Here is a 19015-nt window from a genome sequence, read left to right as displayed (position 1 = left end):
AAACTTGAAGTAGTGTTGGAACTTCACAGTTAAAATGGAAAGCGCTCTTGAATGTTTCGAACAACGTCTCTTGACACATTCAATGCAAATCCTTTTCAAACAACGGCAAAGCAGTGTAGTGTCGAGAAAATATGCTGCAAATGGAGAAGCTAGTTTAAAGCCTGTGTGTTGGCAAGCAAACAGTCACTGTGTTTAAGTGTAATTGAGCGAGAGACTAAATCCCTAATCAGCTGCATAGATGTCCCCAGATAAGAACCAAAATATCCTCAAAAGACCTTTTTCAAAGGAAAAACCACAGCACAGGGAGTGTCCCTGATGAATTTGACCCTTACTGTCATCAGCTAAACCACAGGCACAGTGCTGAGATTGCTCAATACTCATCTAAAATCATCCTGGCTTACTTCACAATGTAGCTTGACCTCTGTAACACTTCCCACTTCCCTCTGACTGGCAGGATGTACTCTGGCCTACTGCCTGCCCCCCTAACCTCACTATCTATCTATCTCTCGTTCTCTCTAGACAGAACCAGCTTGTTCACCTTTTTTCTAGCTTCACTCACGCTTAGACCAGTGCTCCAGTGACGCAGAGCATTTACTCATCCAGTCCTATTCCTTCTTTTAGTCACCATAACATTTGGTCTTATTTATTAATTCCAAATAATTAACATAACATGGACTTAATTTACTCTTGTTTATTTTAAGTGAGTCATATTCTGATACAATCTAAATGAGATTTAACACACTTTTCTTTACATTCAGCCTCATATACGCATCTCCATAAGCCAGATCATACAGATCACTGCTCTCACCCACACAAGCAATTCAGTGACTGTACCGTGACAGTCAGTTACCCATCTGTATGACTGCATTTGTTCAAATGGCTGTAGCAGTTTCTTTCTGATTTTTATATACGACAAGAAGAACAATTGCTTATTTCAGTATCACTTTAACTGCCACGGCCACAGGGAACAGACCTCTAAAATGGCCTTTTCTATTGGTAAATTTCAGGAGCGAAGATTAAGTATGCGTCCTTGAGACGGATGTATTTACATATTTTTAACATTGGGCTAAAATGCTTTTTGAATTTATTTCATTATTTATTTATTTATTTTATATCGGTCATCTATCTGCCCAAGGTGCATTAAGTGGGTTATGTGTAAATTATGTAATAATGTTATTTTAAATCTTTGTGTGACATGCCAATCCTTTTGTATGCATGTATTTGTAAAACATATATGTACAGTACATTTATATACATTTGTGCATGTCTGGTAAAGCATCTGGGGTATAATTACTCCAGCCTCAGCATGTCTTTTTGAACTGTCCCCGCTGGGCTCTGTCACCAGCTTTCCCAGACAGGGTTTCAGACTCATTTCTACCGAATTCCCATTGTCAAGCCCCGGGGATGGCTCACTGAAGTCCATGGCTGTTATGGACATGAGCACAAGAGAAGAAAGCCCCTCTGAGATGGCATTTTCATTATTCTTTTGAGCTATGCTAAACCTTCATGTATATGTCATTAAGATGGCCTTGTAGTGCTTTTCCTTTTTTTATTTTTTCTCTCGGCTGTCCCTTGTTTTTCTCTTGTGCGTTCTCTTAATGGGAGACAGACGTTTTGTAATCTGTACAGATGAAAAATAGCCTCTTGTGCACTGTCCCTTAATAAACAAATAATAATAGTAATGCTGTGATTGTAGTTGCATAAGCACCCACAGTGCTATTTTCATAAGTTTGTCTTTTTTCAGGGATCATGTGATCCACTGGGAAACAATCTTTTTGACTGCAGGCAGCATGTACCACAGTACAGTTGCTAAGCTTTACAGCATAAGGCCACTGCCAGAGTAGCAGTCCTGTGTGTTACCACGGGGGGCATAAACAAAGTAATTGTGTGCGTGTGCGTGTGTGTTTGCGTGTGTGTGTGTGTTTCAAGACCAGCAGCTCTCTCTGTATAACTATCCACATTTTCAGATAATTTATAAAACATTTAATTCTTTTGAATCTCATCCACTCCCCTCTTTTTCTTGCAAAATGTGTCATTTATTATATTTAATGTGAAGCAATATTCCAAGAGTTTTGATGTCTGTATCGTGCAGTCTTCAAATTTTCTTTTAAAATGACGTCAAGGAAAAGAGAAATCCTTCAGCCTCCCTACTCCCCCAGGATGAATGGCTGGTTTTAATATTTGCTGTTCATTAACTGCTTCTGTAGTAAGCAGGCTCTCTGAGACAATACTCTGCAGCCTGTTACACCTACTCACTGGTGAGGAATCAACATAAATGAGGAACTCAATGCAACGCAAATTCCAGAAAAATATTGGCATTAAGTAACTATCCACATTTGAATATGTAAAGTATGTAAATCATCAGTGCTTCCCTTTGCCTTATGTCATAGAGGAAATACACTTACAAAACTTGAGCCCTGTCATTTGGCTCTACTCACAGGTGATCCAGTTGGAAGCCTGTGTTGAGTAAAGTTAAGCTTTGTGTGTGAGCTCCTCCGGGGTTTTACATCCAAGTCTGTTGCGTGAGTCTTGAATAAACTTAGGAGTAGATCCCAACCACCTCCTGTGCTACCTCTACAGGGAAGGGAGGGAAAAAGACAAGGAAGCGGCATTACATTGTAGGTGGTGAAGAATAAAGGTTGACGTGCACATACACACCGGTAGGTTCTGTCTTTGTTGTCACCTCTAAAATCTCCCTCTAGCCCTCCCTCACTGTACTTCCATCCCATCTGGGAATGTGTCAGTCCTGCCAGTCTCAATGCGAGGTCACTGAAGGAGATGAAGTGCGATGGAAAGCAACAGAGCATGTCGTGTGTCACCAAGGAGGGTCCGTTTGATCGATGAAGTGGAGAGAGTGGGATAAGGAAAAGAGTGGAGCGAACCTTGAGAGGGGTAGTCTGGGACACTGCTCACACATTTGTCTGCTGGAGCTAAATATACAAATGTATGGAGGAGCAGAGCTGCGTAGAGGTCATCCAGAGACACAGATGGGAGTTTGTTTGCTGCCCAGCTTCATGGCCCAATACTTCTCCTCTCTGCCAGGAGTTTTTGTTGTAAAAAGCTTGAGTGTTATAGGTAGTGAGCTGGAGGTGAGATCTTTCTCTCTTTCATCAGATGTCTCTTCTGAGATCAGCACCAAAGCCCTTTGGTCCCCCCTCCTTTCCCTGTGTTTTGCTCCATCTCTCCCACTCACTTTCTATTCCACTCCCACTAGCCTGCCTGCCTGCTCTTTCACTCTTCCTTTCTCTGCTCAGTGGATGTGAGTAACCTTTTTTTTTTTGGGGAGAGGAAAGAGGGAGCTGAGGCAAGGAGCTGTGGCCCAGCTTGAGTTAAAAGCTCTAATAATAGTCGCTGCATCCATCTCGCCAGCCAGCCAGCCAGCCAACCAACCAGCAAGCAGTAGTGTAGCCTCAGTGATCAAGTGAGCGTGCTCGCAGCGTTGCCGTGGTGATGGCTGAGGTGCAGGCGGCCGGCTAATGTACTACTTCGGTTTGTGTTCCCTACCCAGAAAAAGGCAGAAGAGGCTCACAGGATACTGGAGGGACTGGGACCCAGGGTAGAACTGGTGAGTGGAGGCTTTGATATCCTATGTATTTTCTTTTTTTGTTCCCTGCTCATGTTTTTGAATTATTGAAACAGCATTTTATTGAAGATCATGTAATGGGGATACAGAATGCTTGGAAAAACAAGTACATGAGTGAAAGGCTCTTTAGCAGCGGTGTAAAGTAACACAATAAAAATATTGTGTTACTTTATCCAAAGCTTTATAAGCAATATTGAAACATTGAATCTGATGACTCGAATCAGGGTGCAATGTTAAAGTGTTGCCTGTGCCAGAAGGACTTTTATTTTAGACATAATTCTCAGACTGCCTTTGTTTGCAATATTTTTTCACTTATTTGTTTTAGTCCTAAATTTTCACACGCACTATACCTTTACACACATCTATCCATTACACAGACACACACACACACACACAATATTACTGCATGGTCCGAGTCCTATTGAGGAGGTGTTGGAGTGAACGCCGTAATGTTTTTAATAATAATAATGCATTTTATTTATAAAGGAATTTCATTAAAAATCTCAGTGCTAATGCTTTTAATCTGTTCATTTACTATCTGTTGCACAACTGAAAATATGGCTAATTATCTTAGTGTTTGTTCATTTGTGTGTTCCAGCCTTTGTACAATCAGCCTTCTGATACCAAGCAGTACCATGAGAACATCAAAATGTGAGTGTCACTACATATGCCTTCCACATTAAGAAATGTTTATATCCAGCCATTAAAGTATAACTCAACCATTGATATGGGAGCTCATGTTGGATTGATTGAAATGCAAATTGTGTCACCATTGAATGTTTTGTTTTATATACAGAACAATTGTGAATAATGCATTTCAAGCTCTTGAAATACCAGAGTTTACCAAACTAAATTCCCATAACGACTGTCATTTCCCAGTCGATGAGAATGAACACTATCAAAGAACAGGCTTGAAATGCTGAAGAAGCCCTGTACTACAAGGAGAAACTTGACCTGTTGTTGATTATATTTACAGGCCATTTGTTTGTGTCCAAATGTAATTACTTATAATCGAGCATATGCACTCCTGTAGTATTTGTGCTGCTATTTTTAAATGCTTTGTAACCATTAAACTATTACCAGTGGAAACTGAAACTTGTCTATCTTAGCAGCTATTAAGTCCCATAGTGGTTGTATGTTAACTCTGTGAGAGAGGGGCTCACCACTTGTCTCCACACCCACACATCTCAACTCTCCCTTGGCAGACTGCAAAGAATGTTTTTTTTTTATTCAATTCATTTTATTTTGTATAGCCCAAAATTACAAATTTGCCTAACAGGGCTTTACAATCTGTAAACATATGCATACACATGGTATCACCGAGGGGGGATTCAAAATAGTAATTTTTTTAATTTAGCAATGAAACTTACTGGAATAAATGTGTAATGAGCGCAGCTACAGAGGGTAAAACGATTATGGAAAATAGGACCTGCGCTGTTAGTGAAACAGTGTTTATGGGGCCATTTTGTGGTCAAATTAGTGCATTAGTCATACAAGAAAATGGATAAATAAACAAAACAAACAGAGCCACTGCTTCCTAAAAATGGACTAAAATGACGAATGATTTCACATTTTTTCCCCTGATATTGACAGGGAATATTAACAGCAGGATGGCAGTCTCAGCCATACGTTAGGTGAATGTTTAATTGATCATTTCAATGTAATGTTAGTGGAATTATGCATTTAGGGGGTTATCAAGAAGGCTCTGTAATCTTAAGTACTATAACTCATGGTGGCGCATCAAGGAGCATCCACGAGAGTTATGATAACTCGTCGCCACCATTGGCACGGTGGCTTGGGCACAGTAGCATAGCACAAGATGTGTCTGATTCTTGCCAGAACACTGGTCCGTCTCCACCCCTTTTGATACCTGCAATCGTTTGATCAGTATTATTGTCTCAGAGCAATTAATTGAAAACTCTCCTCTCTCCCTCAGTGTGTGTGTGTTATTAAATACCACTGTGTCGCTTTGGAGCCAGCACAATTGACTTCTTTGTTTTGCTAACCGGTTTAATAACCTTGGCACTTCGTCCCCTGCTGGAATAGATGAGTACCAATTTCTTTGTGGGGCTCTCGCATCCAAGTCCCCATCCCATGTCATCTGCTGCACACAGCTGATATTTCCTTTGCATATTTAACTGCTATGAAAACAAAATCAAACTTTGAAGATTACAGCGTTCTCCGATATCTCAGAAGTGGCACAAGCTTAGAGAAGGACTAAAGAATCTTTCGTATGAGTTCAGAGTTGCTAATCTTTTCCTTTTGCCATCTGGCATCCAGAGAACAATACGTCTCTGTTGGGCTTCATCTATCAGTGCTGTTATTTCTCACTCAGATGTGGCTATTAAGAGGATTTAGCTGGATTTAGCTGGATTCTTTTCTACAAAGGTGTGGCTCAACATGTGCATATTTGTTTGGGGGAGTGTTTATGTAGGTTAGAGGTTAAGGCAGTTTAGATTTAACTTGTTAATTGCTGGTTATTGCAGATAACATGTTTGGGAAATGGAGAATGGGTCATCCTGTGTTCATCCCTCCCGACCCATACATGTTATAATGCTATCTTCTAATTTCCCCAAAACTCATATTCCACAAGTACTCCACTTCTGTCTTTGCCTGTGACCTGAAGGACCCTGCGGCTCAGCTGAAGTCACTAATGTAAAATAAGATTACATTAATCAGTGGGAAACGTGACCTTACAACTGACAGATTAAGTGTCAGGAATAAAATTATGTCTTGCAGCGCAGAAAGAGACAAACTGAGAGGCTGCCTAAGGAGATTACCGGCCCTGACCTTTTATTAGAGGCACTGTGGCTGTCTGTTCCCAACCCAGACAAGTTTTATAAGTTTGGCTCACCTCGCTGTCCTTTCCACCCAGAAGCAAGTTTATCGAGCGGTGGCATACAAGGACATGCATCGTTTGTGTTTGTGTGTGGTTTCTGTTTGTTTATTGGGTAAAGAAGCGAGGCGGAGAAAGTGCAGAGGGTCGAACATGTGTACCCGAAGATCTAGAGAACATCAGATACTTAATCTATTATGTGAAAACGGGATCATGTGTTTTTGTGAATGTCCTCACTTTTTGCTTTTGTTTATATCCCTCTGCCCCTCTGTTATCTCCATGCCTCTCTTTCTTCAACCCTCTTAGAAACCAGGCGATGAGGAAGAAGCTCATCTTATACTTCAAGAGGAGAAATCATGCTCGTAAGCAGTGGGTAAGTAGAGAACTCAACATGTTTGACTCTGCCGGGGCTCTGCCCATGATAGATGACTAGTGGGGAAACTGGGCCAGCTGATCCTGAAGTGAGGGGCCATTTTATGCAGACCAAAGAGGAATAGAGCTCCGGGCATGATCTGTTGTCAGTACTCTTACTGTGGCTTGGGGGGAATGGGTTGCTTTTGAAAAACTCTTATTATCAAAACAAAACCCTACATCTGTTGAATTCTCATGTCAATCAAGCACTTCTGAGTGCCAGGGATTGAGGTAGACTGAGCCCAAGAGAATGACTATAAATAAAGCAGATCAATGCTGCGAGCCAGGCAGACATCTCAAAATCAACTAGCTCGACAGAAAATCATTAGAGCAAATCATGTTTTGCTATGACATTTGCATATATCCACAATAAGGAAATATGGGAAAGTATATATATTTTTAAACCACAGAGATGGTGCAAACGACAACTGTTTCTTAGCTCTGCATTTATTATTTATTGCAAATTTATGTGAGGCCAGAGAGAACAGATCAAATGCAGCACCTGCATCAAAGCTGGAGTCATGGATGTCTGGTCTTGTGTGTGTGTGTTTGACGGGGGTGGTGTATCGGGGGTATCAGGGGTATCAGGGTGGTTGCAGAGACATCACCTTGTGGTTATGAGCATACTGAGGGTTGTGTCTCCACTGGGTTTAATGGTCTGCTTTACAGCCGGCCTGTGTGGAAGCTGTGGATTGTCGTCGGCTCAAGGCCAGACTCCCTATAGAATAACAACAAATCATTTTGCCCCCTGTGAACATGTAGAGGTTCATGGTGGGACACAACAGAAAGGTAGAGAGCTCTACAATTATTGAAGAAAAGAAAAACCTAGTTTCTCAGACATAATGGTCATTTAGTGTTCTGTCTTTAGATCAAAAGGAAAACAGAAAAAAGACTGTTGATATTTAGGCTGATCTGCAATGGATTGAGAGATCTTCATCTTTCTATGGTGCTCCCAGGAACAGAAATTTTGCCAGCGCTATGACCAGCTGATGGAAGCCTGGGAGAAGAAGGTGGAGCGCATTGAAAGCAATCCGCGGCGCCGAGCCAAGGATAGCAAGGTGCGGGAGTACTACGAGAAACAGTTCCCAGAGATCCGCAAGCAAAGGGAGCTACAGGAGCGCATGCAGAGGTGAAGTCACACGATTTCTTACCCTCTTTCAAAACAAGCAGTCTGTGATTGTTCAACAGAGGAAAAGGCACTTAATTTCTGGACATAACTTAATCACTTTGTTCTCTAGTTACTGCTGTTATTGTAAATCCAACTGGATTTGATTAATTTGGTGTAGGTGGCTCAGTTACAGACATGTGTTGGGGCTTTTGAGTGACTGGTCTTCTGGTCTTTTCTTTTTGTAGCCGTGTTGGGCAGAGAGGAGGTGGGCTAACCTCTTCTGCAGCTCGCAGTGAACATGAGGTCTCCGAGATCATTGATGGAATATCAGAGCATGAGGTAAGCTCTTCTGCTCAATACGTTTGCCCCTCTAGTTCCTCTTCTAACATTTGGGGTGTATTCACACTATTACACTTTTGAAGTTCAAAATGTCTGATTGTATTGAGCGTCAAGGTTGGCACTGCTACCAGGAATGAAACCAAAAGTCTCTGAAAAGATTTATATTTGAATAACATGCAAATATAAATGTGCCGGTTTCTTTAGTAATTAGGCCTACAGTATTTAATAATTGAGAATTTTGTAATTAATTAACAATGTTTATACTGTAAATCCTGTAGATAAGTAATTAAAAGAAATCAAGTTGGGAAAGTCTCTATAAATTGTCTTCCTCCCTCAAAACCATATATATATATATATATATATATATATATATATACAATCATCTTTATGAACATTATTTAATTTCCCTCGCAGTCCATAGTAATCAAGATAATGGTAACAAATTACTGTAGTTTTGTTTCAGAGGTATTTGGCACTCAATATGAGCATATAATACAGCTGTTATACAGACAATATGGTACAATATGCCACTGGAATATTTGTGGTAGCTATGCTAGCAGGGCTAGCCAAAGCCAAATACTAGCCCTTTAAGGCCACCACAGCCCAGTGGCAAGCACAGCAGCACAGCTGCTTTCAATTGAAATGCTCCCAACACTTTGATAGTTTCTTTTTTAGTTTTTACTGTCTTCCTTTTCTCTTTTCCTTCTTTCCATTTATAACATGCGCAGACGACACATAGCCTCAGCTGTTGGTGCAACAGTAATTTTTCTGTGTACTCGCCCACAGTATTATATAGTTCTGTGATGAATGTAGACTTTAAAGGAAAGATCAGCTTGGGTAATACAATCACAACCATGTAGTAGCCTGCAGATTTAGCTACTTTTGGAAAAGTATCATTATCAAAGGTCAGTCTCATCCAAGAAAGCATTTTTTTAGCAGTTTAAGCCCGCTGTGGAAAATGATGCAAGTCAAATTGGCTTGACAATTCCTACTATTTAAGGTTGCGATGGTTGCATTAAAAAAATGTAAAAGGTGATAGTTCACACATTTCACATCCAGTTGAAACCAAATACGGTTGCCTGATTACATTTAAAATTACAATAAATGTATAGATATTTTCCATTAAAAAGAAGAGAAAAACACATTATATATCTAATTGTGCCTTTCCTAAATTCCGTCATCTATTTTCTTTTTTAAGATTGTGTAATGGTTGAAAAATTAAGAGTGGCAAGTGAGAGTATACATTGACTGCTGAGCCAACTAGACACCCTAAACTTCCTCGCCTATCTTCTGAATGGGTTTCATAAAAGTGCACGTCAATATGAGCACCTTCCTGTCAGTTTCTCTCTCAAGACCGACCCGCTCACTTCAGGATGTTGGTTTCTGTGTGTGTCTTGTGTGTGGCATTGGTGTACGTCAGAACACAGAGAAGCAAATGCGGCAGCTGGCGGTCATCCCTCCTATGCTTTTCGATGCTGAGCAGCAGCGCATCAAGTTCATCAACATGAATGGATTGATGGATGACCCCATGAAGGTGTACAAGGACCGGCAGGTTATGAACATGTGGAGCGAACAGGAGAAGGACACTTTCAGGGAGAAGTAAGCACAACACTTTAGTAAAGTCACAGTGGCAGACATAATTTCTTTTTTTGTGAATAGAAAAATACCCCTTTTTATCTTTAGCAGCTAGATTAGGTTTTCGTTGGCCAAATATACACCGAAAATATTTTTTGACAGTGTATAAACAGAGCTTTTTTACACTATCTTTCAGCTCCCTTCTCATTTTGTAGACAAAGTTCTCAAGAGCTTATTTTTAAACAACACGATTGAAGCATGTCTTGTTCTCCCTGAGAAATTAGGGCGACCTATAATGGGTCAGTAAGTTATTGGTAAGGAAGTGCATCTTCCCCTTTCTTGAGAAACGAGAGGAGGCATTCCAAGCTGCCAAATCGTATAAAACACACAGTTGAAATATTGACTTTAAAGTCTACACGCTTCAGTTTCTCTTCCTCAAACTTTTGATCCAAAACATAGAGTAAGATATTTGTATGTAATTTTACATAATTTGTGAGATGTCGCCTTTTTAAAATTATTATCTAGGATTAATGCAATAGATGTACCTCAGCTTAATCTTACATTTAGCATTTTTTTTTTCTTCATGTCAGTGATGTCACCTTCTCAGTCACACTTTTGTTTAATTCTCTGATCTTCATTTAGAGTTTTTCAGCGAATGCCAATGACTTTGAGTCATTCCATTACCGGTTTACTAGAGTTTCTTCTGTTTTTCTCCCACAGGTTCATCCAGCACCCCAAAAACTTTGGTCTGATTGCGTCTTTTCTGGAGAGAAAGGTATTGACAAAATTGTTTTGTTTTTCTAGGCGATCCAGTCTTCTAAGAAAATTCTTATTACCTAAACCCATTTCTTAAATGTTTCAGACGGTGGCGGAGTGTGTGCTCTTTTACTACCTGACCAAAAAGAACGAAAACTACAAGAACATAGTGCGGAGGAACTACAGACGCCGAGGAAGAAGCCAGGTATTCTCACCTTTCAAGCTAATCGTTTTGAGAGAAACCAATCACACAGTAAGCTATGTTGGCCTGAAAACCCAAGGGCATCAGTGCATTGCATCATTTTGTTATTGCTAGGCAACCAAGAAGTCAGCTGCAGTCACTTAGCTAACTAATACCATTGGCCGAAAAGCCTGTTTTCCATTTCATGTCATCACACCCCAGGACCGATGCCGTTCCCTTTTGTCAAATTAGTTTGGCAGGAAGTACCAGTATTTACTTTCCCCCTATTTTTCTTGTCTATAGTGATTGTAACTTGACCCTTTTCTGATTTGAACCTAGTAGATTATGTTTTGACTTTGATTGCACTGGGCACCTTGCATTGCATATACAACATGGTGTTTCGCAAAAAACAGCATGCAATAGGATTTAACATCTTTGACAACTACTGACAATTGGGGTTTGTATTAAAATGTGTCCTGTGTGCACAGCCTTAATCTCACTACCAGCACTGGAGTTATAGTGATGTCTTTACAGAACAGTGAGTTACAGTCGAAGCCACAGAACTCCCATAATGAAGAGTTGAAAAAGGTCACCAGTGTGCTGATCAATTGCCACAATTCTCTCAACCCCATCATGTCGGCACTATTTCCATATTTCTTTTAAACACAGGTCATTTATATTGCTAATGAGCGCCCAGTTATTACTTAGCCTCAAATCAGGTACTAGCTGTTAAACTTCATGGTGGTGGGTGCTAAAGAAATGGCACATTAATTTACTGCTGACCTTTTCCTGTGGGTATAAGGATGGTATCCCTTCCATTTTTCCTGAAGAAACCTCCGCTCATTACCCGCCGGTTTGCTTCCACATCTTTGGTTAGCAGCTAGCACTAATAGCACGCCATCTCAGAGGGAGGTAGCTGGAGAGGATGAGCAGAAAGTGCAGTGCAATATGTCAGAATGACTGCAAATGCTAATGGAAATGGGTAGTGCAGAGAGAGATAAGTAATAGCTTAATGCAAATGTTAATGTCTTTCCAGTCGTGATGAGGCTTGTTTTCTCACAGTGCTGTAGTGAAGTGGCCACACTTTCTATAGGGCTGCCCCTGGATCAGTTTGGGACATATTTAGACGCTGTGCTAACAGGTTTCTATTGTTAGGATGGATAGAGATTATTATGCTGATGTTTCTGGAGGAAGGAAAAAGTGTCTGAACAGAACATGAAGCTCGGTGAACATTGTCCTTTTGAGTTAAGTTTTTTATTATTATTTGTCTGTCTCCTACGTTAAATTCAAAGGGCGAGAAATGACATTAGTGATATTGTGCAGATAGGTGGAGATAAAGGTAGCTCCTCTAAATGAAAGGGGCATTTTTAGCTAGCTATACTGCTTTCCATCTTTCTCTAATCTCCTTTTTTTGTAGTTTCTCTCCCCCCTTTCATTCTTTATCCCTTTTTCTGCATTTGTGTCCTTTTTATGTTTCCTTGCCAAGAGCCACATGTAATGTGTCGTTTTATAGAGCTGATATGTAGTAAAGAGATCAACAAGTTGTTGTTCTTTGAGAGGGGGGGATTAGCCCTAAGGCAGCAACTGCAAGTACCTCAACTAGAATAGAAGTTCTGATCATTTACGTCCGCTTGGTCAATATTCAGCAGTGTTTCAAATTGTTCTGACACCGCATGTCTGGTCTAATCTGAACTCTCACCCTTAAAGCCCAGACAGACAGGAAATTGGTAAGGAAGTGGTTCTGGATGCTGAAAGAGCATATCTTGGAACTTTCGTATCCTGTTTAGTTTTGTCTATGGAGAAAATGTATATGATTTGTGGGTTAGTAACTATTCTGTACTTTAAAAAAGTGAAACAAAGTCTACTGAAATGTCAAAGATTGAAATTGTAATACGTTTCATGTTTTTGCAAACACCATGTTGCGTTTGTTGCGTTACCTTATCAAAAAGAAAAAAGGCCAGACATCTTCAGCTGTGTGCCCAAAGTACATTGGTCTGAATAGTGTTTTTGATATCAGATCTGCCACAGGAAGTGCCTCCTCACTTAACCATTGACAGGCAGAAGAAGTATACATTTTTTTAAAGAGACTGGCCGGTAATTATAGAGAAATATTGGAGGAATCTGCTGAAGTGAAAGTTACTTTCTAGGTATACAGGTTACAGGAGAGGTCATGGTGTTGGTTGGTGGATCGGTATGTCCAATGACCTGGGATTATCTTTTTAACGGAGTGCTTTGTTGTTTTTAACTCCCTTGTTGCAGCACGGGCAGCAGCAGCAGCAGCAGCAGCAGCAGCAGCAGCAGCAACAGCAGCAGCAACAACAGCAGCAGCAGCAGCAGCAACAACAGCAGCAGCAGCAACAGCAGCAGCAGCAACAACAGCAGCAGCAGCAGCAGCAACAACAACAACAAGTGCACCGGGGCAGCCAGGAAGAAAAGGAAAAGGAGGAGAAAGAGAAGGAGGGAGAGAGGGATGAAGAAAAAAATGAAGCTGAAGACAAGGAAGATGGAATGAAGTGAGTCGCTTATATACTATATGTAATACTGATCAAAACTTCCTGTCAGTCATCTCATTTGCATCAAACACTTCTTCAATTTGTAAGTCAAAACATTGTGTGCTGCAGAGATGACCTAATGCACTGATCCATTAGAAAAGCATGCTGGCAGAGTGAGAAATGGATGCAGCCAAGTGAAACGTGTTTTGCCACATTGTATGAGCCTGACTTGTACAGCTGCGACTATCTTGTCACTTTCCCCATTTCTCCAACACACATTAGAATCGTTCCAGGTCAGATGGCGTAGGAGTAGGTTTTGGCAAGAAGGAACGTATCTGGAAATCCAATAATCCTGTAACCCTTGAGCTCTCACTCTCACCTTTTAGCCAGACATTCCACCTACTGCAAATTCGAATGTTCTTAATTTTCCCTAATAAAACAGCTGTGTTCCTGTTTATGTGTCTCCCCTTCCCAAATGGATGCCAAGTTTCGTTTTTTAAATTCTATTAGTCTGGATTTTTTTGGTGGGGGAAAATAATCAGTAGGATTAACCTCGCTGTAAATTTTAAATGTCGGTGTGTAAGGAGGAGTGTGTGTTGCAGCATTGGAGGAGGTGGTGTTTTCAGGCACTGGACCAGCACAGGATGCAACAGATGGAATATCACTGCTTTCTGATCCTGGAAATTTCATCAATGAATACAACATTCTTATGCCTGTATGTGTTCACACACTATATTATGATGTCAGCTTAAGCTGTACACCGCAATAGTTTCAAGTTTATTTATTACGAGTTGTGACTGTCTAGAAGATGATGAGGCACTGCTTACTGACTCCCTGCTCTGAGGCAAGTCCGGGGGACTTTGTGACTCCCAGTACACCCTGCTGCCTGCCTGTCGCTGGCACAGCTGGCTCGCCTATTTTTAGAATGCCACCGGCTCCCCTCAGCAAGATTAATGGTGCTGGGGGAAGATGAATGGAGGCGCAGTGGGTTCAAACTCTGTGGCTGTACCCTGCCATGCCATTGTGCTGACACTCGATAAATTATCTGGGGGGGGGGAGAAAGGAAAAAGCAGTGTATGTATACACTTTAACATTTTGTCTTTCAAGTTTGTGTTTCAGTCTGCAGAATTCACCTGTCCTCACATATATGTGATGAGGTTTGTAGCGCAAAGTCCAATGTAATATAAAGGCTGCATTAGGGACAGTGATGGACACGTACATTTTAATTACATTTTTGGGACTGACTGAATAGCAGCATAGCCCATATTTGAGTCTCAGAAAAGGTTGGAAAAGGAATTATTTCACTGGTGAGATGTCCCTACGCTTTTAAAAAAACAAAAACATTTTTATTTATTTTTTACAGTTACTAACTGCCATCATATGTACACCTTCAAACACCATGCATTTCTCTAGCTGACCCTGTTGACATTTTTCAAACACAGGGATGACACCTCTGGAGAAGATGCAGAGGACAAAGAGCCTACTGTGGCGTTTAAGGGTCGACGCACAGCCAACAGCCAGGGGCGCCGCAAGGGCCGAATCACCCGTTCAATGACCAGTGAAGTGGAGGAGACCACCACACCCCCACTCAACAATGAGCTTGGTCAGTCTCAGTGTACTGCAAAGTAGTGCACATTTGCTCTTCCCCCCACTCAACAATGAGCTTGGTCAGTCTCAGTGTACTGCAAAGTAGTGCACATTTGCTCTTCTTTCCAGAGTTCTTTTAACATTTAAATATATTTAATACATTTTCTACAGGCACGTGTCATACTGTAACTGGAGAGGGTGATTTGATATGAGGGTGAATTATGTCAAATCACAATGAAACCTTTATAATATTCCTGATAAACACACATAAATGGCAAATAACTTTATTTCTCATACATTATAAGGAAACTTATGTGATTTCTAATTTGGTGAAAAATAGCTAAATGCAATAATGTAGAACAAAACAATTTGACACCTGTCAGGAGCAATTAAAGGTTTAGAGATGAGTATTTCACTACCATCATGCAGGACTAACTTTGTCACCTTTGCTCTATTTGTGGCCTCCTGTCCCACACCACAAGAGTGCACTGTTGTTCCTTTTGTCTTTATCCACTTATTCTCATAAATGGCATAATAAGAAATCCAAATTGTAAAACGTTGTGCCTGCATATGATATGCAGTTAAAATCCCCCCCTGTTTTCAAAAGACAAAAGTTATATTTAAGGACAAAAATATTCATTGTGTCAGCAGTGTCCCCCACTAAGCTCTTTGTTTCCTCGCAGATGTCAAGTCGCAGCCATGCACACTCTTGCTGCAGTCTATCAGGGATTTTTGATGTTTCAGCAGTTGTGTGTGTGTGTGTGTGTGTGTGTGTATACTGCAGTCGCTCCTGCAGCACAGGTTTAGTCAGAGGGAATCCCCTGGTGACTTGAACTGAGGGCCTCTCATCAGCAGCCCCCCCCTCTACAACTGTTTATTCCCCTGCTGGCAGCAGTGCCTGCTGGCCCACAGTGCCCTTCACAGGTCCTTATAGAGGACACGGAAGCATAGGCTCCCACTCCGCTTCCAGCTAGGCAGGGCCAGGTTCGGCAGGGCTTATGGGCTGTGCAGGGAAAGAAGCCAGTTGTTTTGTCTATAATCATTAACTGACTTCTCTCCTTGGATTTCCTGCTTCCTCCATCTAAAACAAACAGTCCCTAGTGACCCACACTGAAGTGCCTCACTGGCAAGCAGCACAAGCCACCCTGCCCCCAACCCTCTTATAATTTCTTCTTTTCTGATTTTGCTATTTCCTTTCCTCTTGTCAGACACTCCCTAACTGACTTTGTGGCAATTGCCCACTCCTCCCTCTTCCCGCCTTCTCTGACTTGGTGGTTCTCTATTTATTTTTTTTAACAGCCAATCTGGAGATGAATGAGAGCTCTCGCTGGACTGAAGAAGAGATGGAAACTGCCAAAAAAGGTAATGCAGTGTAAACCTTTCTTCTCCCTGTGCAGTATGAATTAATTATAGTTGCTGTGTGTTATAATAAAGTTGCCAAAGGAAAGAACACTCGCAGCTAGTTCAAGCACTGTTTTTTGAAAGCATAGACAAGTGATGCGGCTGTGACTTCCTCTTAGGCAGCAACCGCCACGTGGTGCTAGGTTGTGTCTATGCGTGTATGTGTCAGTCTGCTTGGACTGGATCCGTTGCTCTTTGGAGCCATTTCCCTGTCTCTCTGGGTCAAGGCGGTCTGTCTTTTTATCATGCAGGCTGTAAAGTCTACCTCTTATCAGCCAGCCCCTGCAAATGCAGCAGTCATTAACTCAACATGACTGAAGATTACCAAGAGGCCCATGGCTGATTCACAGAGGTTGCTGACCTTCTGCCCATTTTCCTAGCTCCAGCGCTCTGTGTGAGGGTGTTTGACATTGACTCTCAGTTACTGAAATAATGAGCTCCTTACCTTCTGTGGTTTCTAATGCGTACTGCTCCTTTGATAGGAATTCCCCACTTCAGATGTGGTATCTGATCGGCTAGATTTACATGTTCCCAGTAAATGTGATTTGTGTTGCAGTCAGTAGTGTTGATATACAGCCTCAGCTGTGTATTTACATGCTTTTTTAAGATGCTTTCTTAAATATTGGTCTTAGGTGGCTGAATACCATATTTGTAATGTCGAGCCCTCTATACTTGACTCAACGCAATTTCATTGCAAGGCGGCTGCTGCTTTGTGGCCATTAGTAGATGTTGAGTCATGTTTCTTTGTGTGACTCTCAGTTCTGCTTCTGAATAACTTAACCTGTCTTCCCTTGTAATCAACAGTGGATAAAGTTGCAAACAACAGCTCTCAGCAGCTTGAGTTTGATATTGAAACCACATTTGGTCATCATTTTATCACATCAGTCTCATGTTATGTGTGTCTTCTGCAGTTTGGGGTTTGTGTATACATGCGGGTTTGTGTGTTTTTATAGGGTTATTTTGCAAAACTGGCGCTGGCCTGGCTTGAACACAGTCGTGTGTAGTAATCCTGGTTAATGTCTTCAGTTCCATTCTCCTACAGTGGGATTAGTGGGGCTCTCCATCCCAGTGGGATTAGCCTGGCAGCTTGGTGGGAGCAAGGCTTCTATGAAGGGCTTATGTAAGCACAACCACAGAGCCCCAGCTACAGTCCTGAGGTCCGAAAGAGGAGGAGTTTCTCATGCTGTTTTTTCATCAGTTCTAACAACCACCCCCACACCTGCCAAAAGGGATTCCCCTTCCAAGAACTCACACTCCAAGATCATAACCTCCCCATTCCCTCATAGTATTGAAGGAGCTTGTCAAGGTGCTCTCCCTTGCAGGTGCTTGACATGTATATGTTTTAAAGAGGCTTGGGTGTCCTGATGCTAATGTGTTTATTCCCTTGAGCTAAACATATCTGAATAATGGCATTTATAGTGCCTGGGTGGACATTGGCATTTCAGCATGGTAGCACCAGCCAGTCCAGCCTTCAAGGATGGCATGGATAGATCACTCTTGTATTCACTGCTCGTAAAGACTGGTACGTCATACAAGAGACGGACAGTCTTTGTAAAGCCTCTCTCTTAAACTCACCATTTGTGCATGTGTGCACTATATGTGTAGAAAAAGGTTGTTTGCGCGCACTTGGTTAAAACTGTGTGTTTGCATGTGCACCCTTCTTGGCTTGCGTTTATGTAAGTGCACTAATCTGGCAGGCTTTGCTTGGGTGCAGGCAGGCAGCTTGATAATGGCCCCTGCTCTGCTTGCTGGAAGAACCAATTTAAAGGAGCAGCAGGTAGAGAAGGCCATGTTATATTTTCTGTCTTTCACCTCCACTATTGGTCTATCTTCGTCTCTCGTTCTTTCCGCGTCCCTCGAATGGGAGATGGCAACGGCCCAGATTGGCAAAGGCAGTGGAAGATTTGGCAAGCGCCTCTTTTCCCCACTCACTTTGTCTCTGCCCTCACTCCGTGTTGTTATAGACTGGAGAGAGGTCACATTCAAGATGAAAAGCAGGTCAGTCAGGAAAAATGTGAAAGCCTTTATGCTTTCTCATGGTATCAACATCAACTAACTCCCCCCCCTCTCACTTTGCTTACTCTCCACTTCTGTATCCTTTCCTTTTCTCCATTGTCTCTCTGGCTCAGTGGCGCTGCTCTTTCTCTATATCGTTCCTCTCTCGCTCGCTCTGCTCTCTGTTTACTCTTGGACTGAGTGAGTGTGTGTGTGTGTTTGCGTCTGTGTGCTAGAGTATTAACGAGAGAGAGAGAGAGAGGGTTCGAGTGAGTGTGTACTCACTCGTGCGTGTGCGTGTGTGTGTGTGTGTGTGTGTGTGCACGTGCCGCGGTGCCTATTGGCAGACTGAGGTAGGGGGGGGACGTAGGGAGGGAGGGAGGGAGGGGAAAAAAAAAAAAAGAGAGAGGAGAAATCAGATGAGGGGAGAGAGAGGCTGAGCACATAGCACCGCCCAACAGTCCCACTTTCCTGTGGAAGTCTTCCCAGACGACCGCCATTGGGGAAAGACACGGCGGAGAAGAACAGACCAGCGCTCACCGGAGTTCAGGGAGGACAGAGTGAGAGGTAAAGGAGGGGAGAGGCCAGGAGCATGTGCTGTTTTGGAGCATGTCAACCTGACACCGGCTCAAGTATCAAGCCAGCTGGCAGGAAGAGAGCAGAGTCCGAGCTGTGGATCGGAAGGCCCATCCCTGAAGAGGTTCCCGGCTGGCCCCTGTAGAGATCAGACCGTCTGATACTATTATCCACT

At 42.1% G+C, this 19015-nt stretch overlaps 1 protein-coding gene across 1 annotated transcript in view; it reads left to right on the top strand.

Annotated features, from left to right (window-relative positions):
* Window positions 1-19015, top strand: part of ncor2 (nuclear receptor corepressor 2) — a 76480-nt gene that overhangs the window by 31180 nt on the left and 26285 nt on the right. The window contains 11 exon segments of the mRNA XM_034542696.1: window positions 3509-3565; window positions 4182-4234; window positions 6726-6792; window positions 7787-7959; window positions 8184-8277; window positions 9698-9876; window positions 10573-10627; window positions 10715-10813; window positions 13049-13302; window positions 14724-14884; window positions 16168-16230. Of these exon segments, the coding sequence (XP_034398587.1) occupies window positions 3509-3565; window positions 4182-4234; window positions 6726-6792; window positions 7787-7959; window positions 8184-8277; window positions 9698-9876; window positions 10573-10627; window positions 10715-10813; window positions 13049-13302; window positions 14724-14884; window positions 16168-16230 (1255 nt within the window).

The sequence above is a fragment of the Cyclopterus lumpus genome, chromosome 9 (assembly GCF_009769545.1).
Source record: "Cyclopterus lumpus isolate fCycLum1 chromosome 9, fCycLum1.pri, whole genome shotgun sequence".
NCBI classification, from domain to species: Eukaryota; Metazoa; Chordata; class Actinopteri; order Perciformes; family Cyclopteridae; genus Cyclopterus; species Cyclopterus lumpus.
This window is presented reverse-complemented; position numbering and strand designations above follow the sequence as displayed.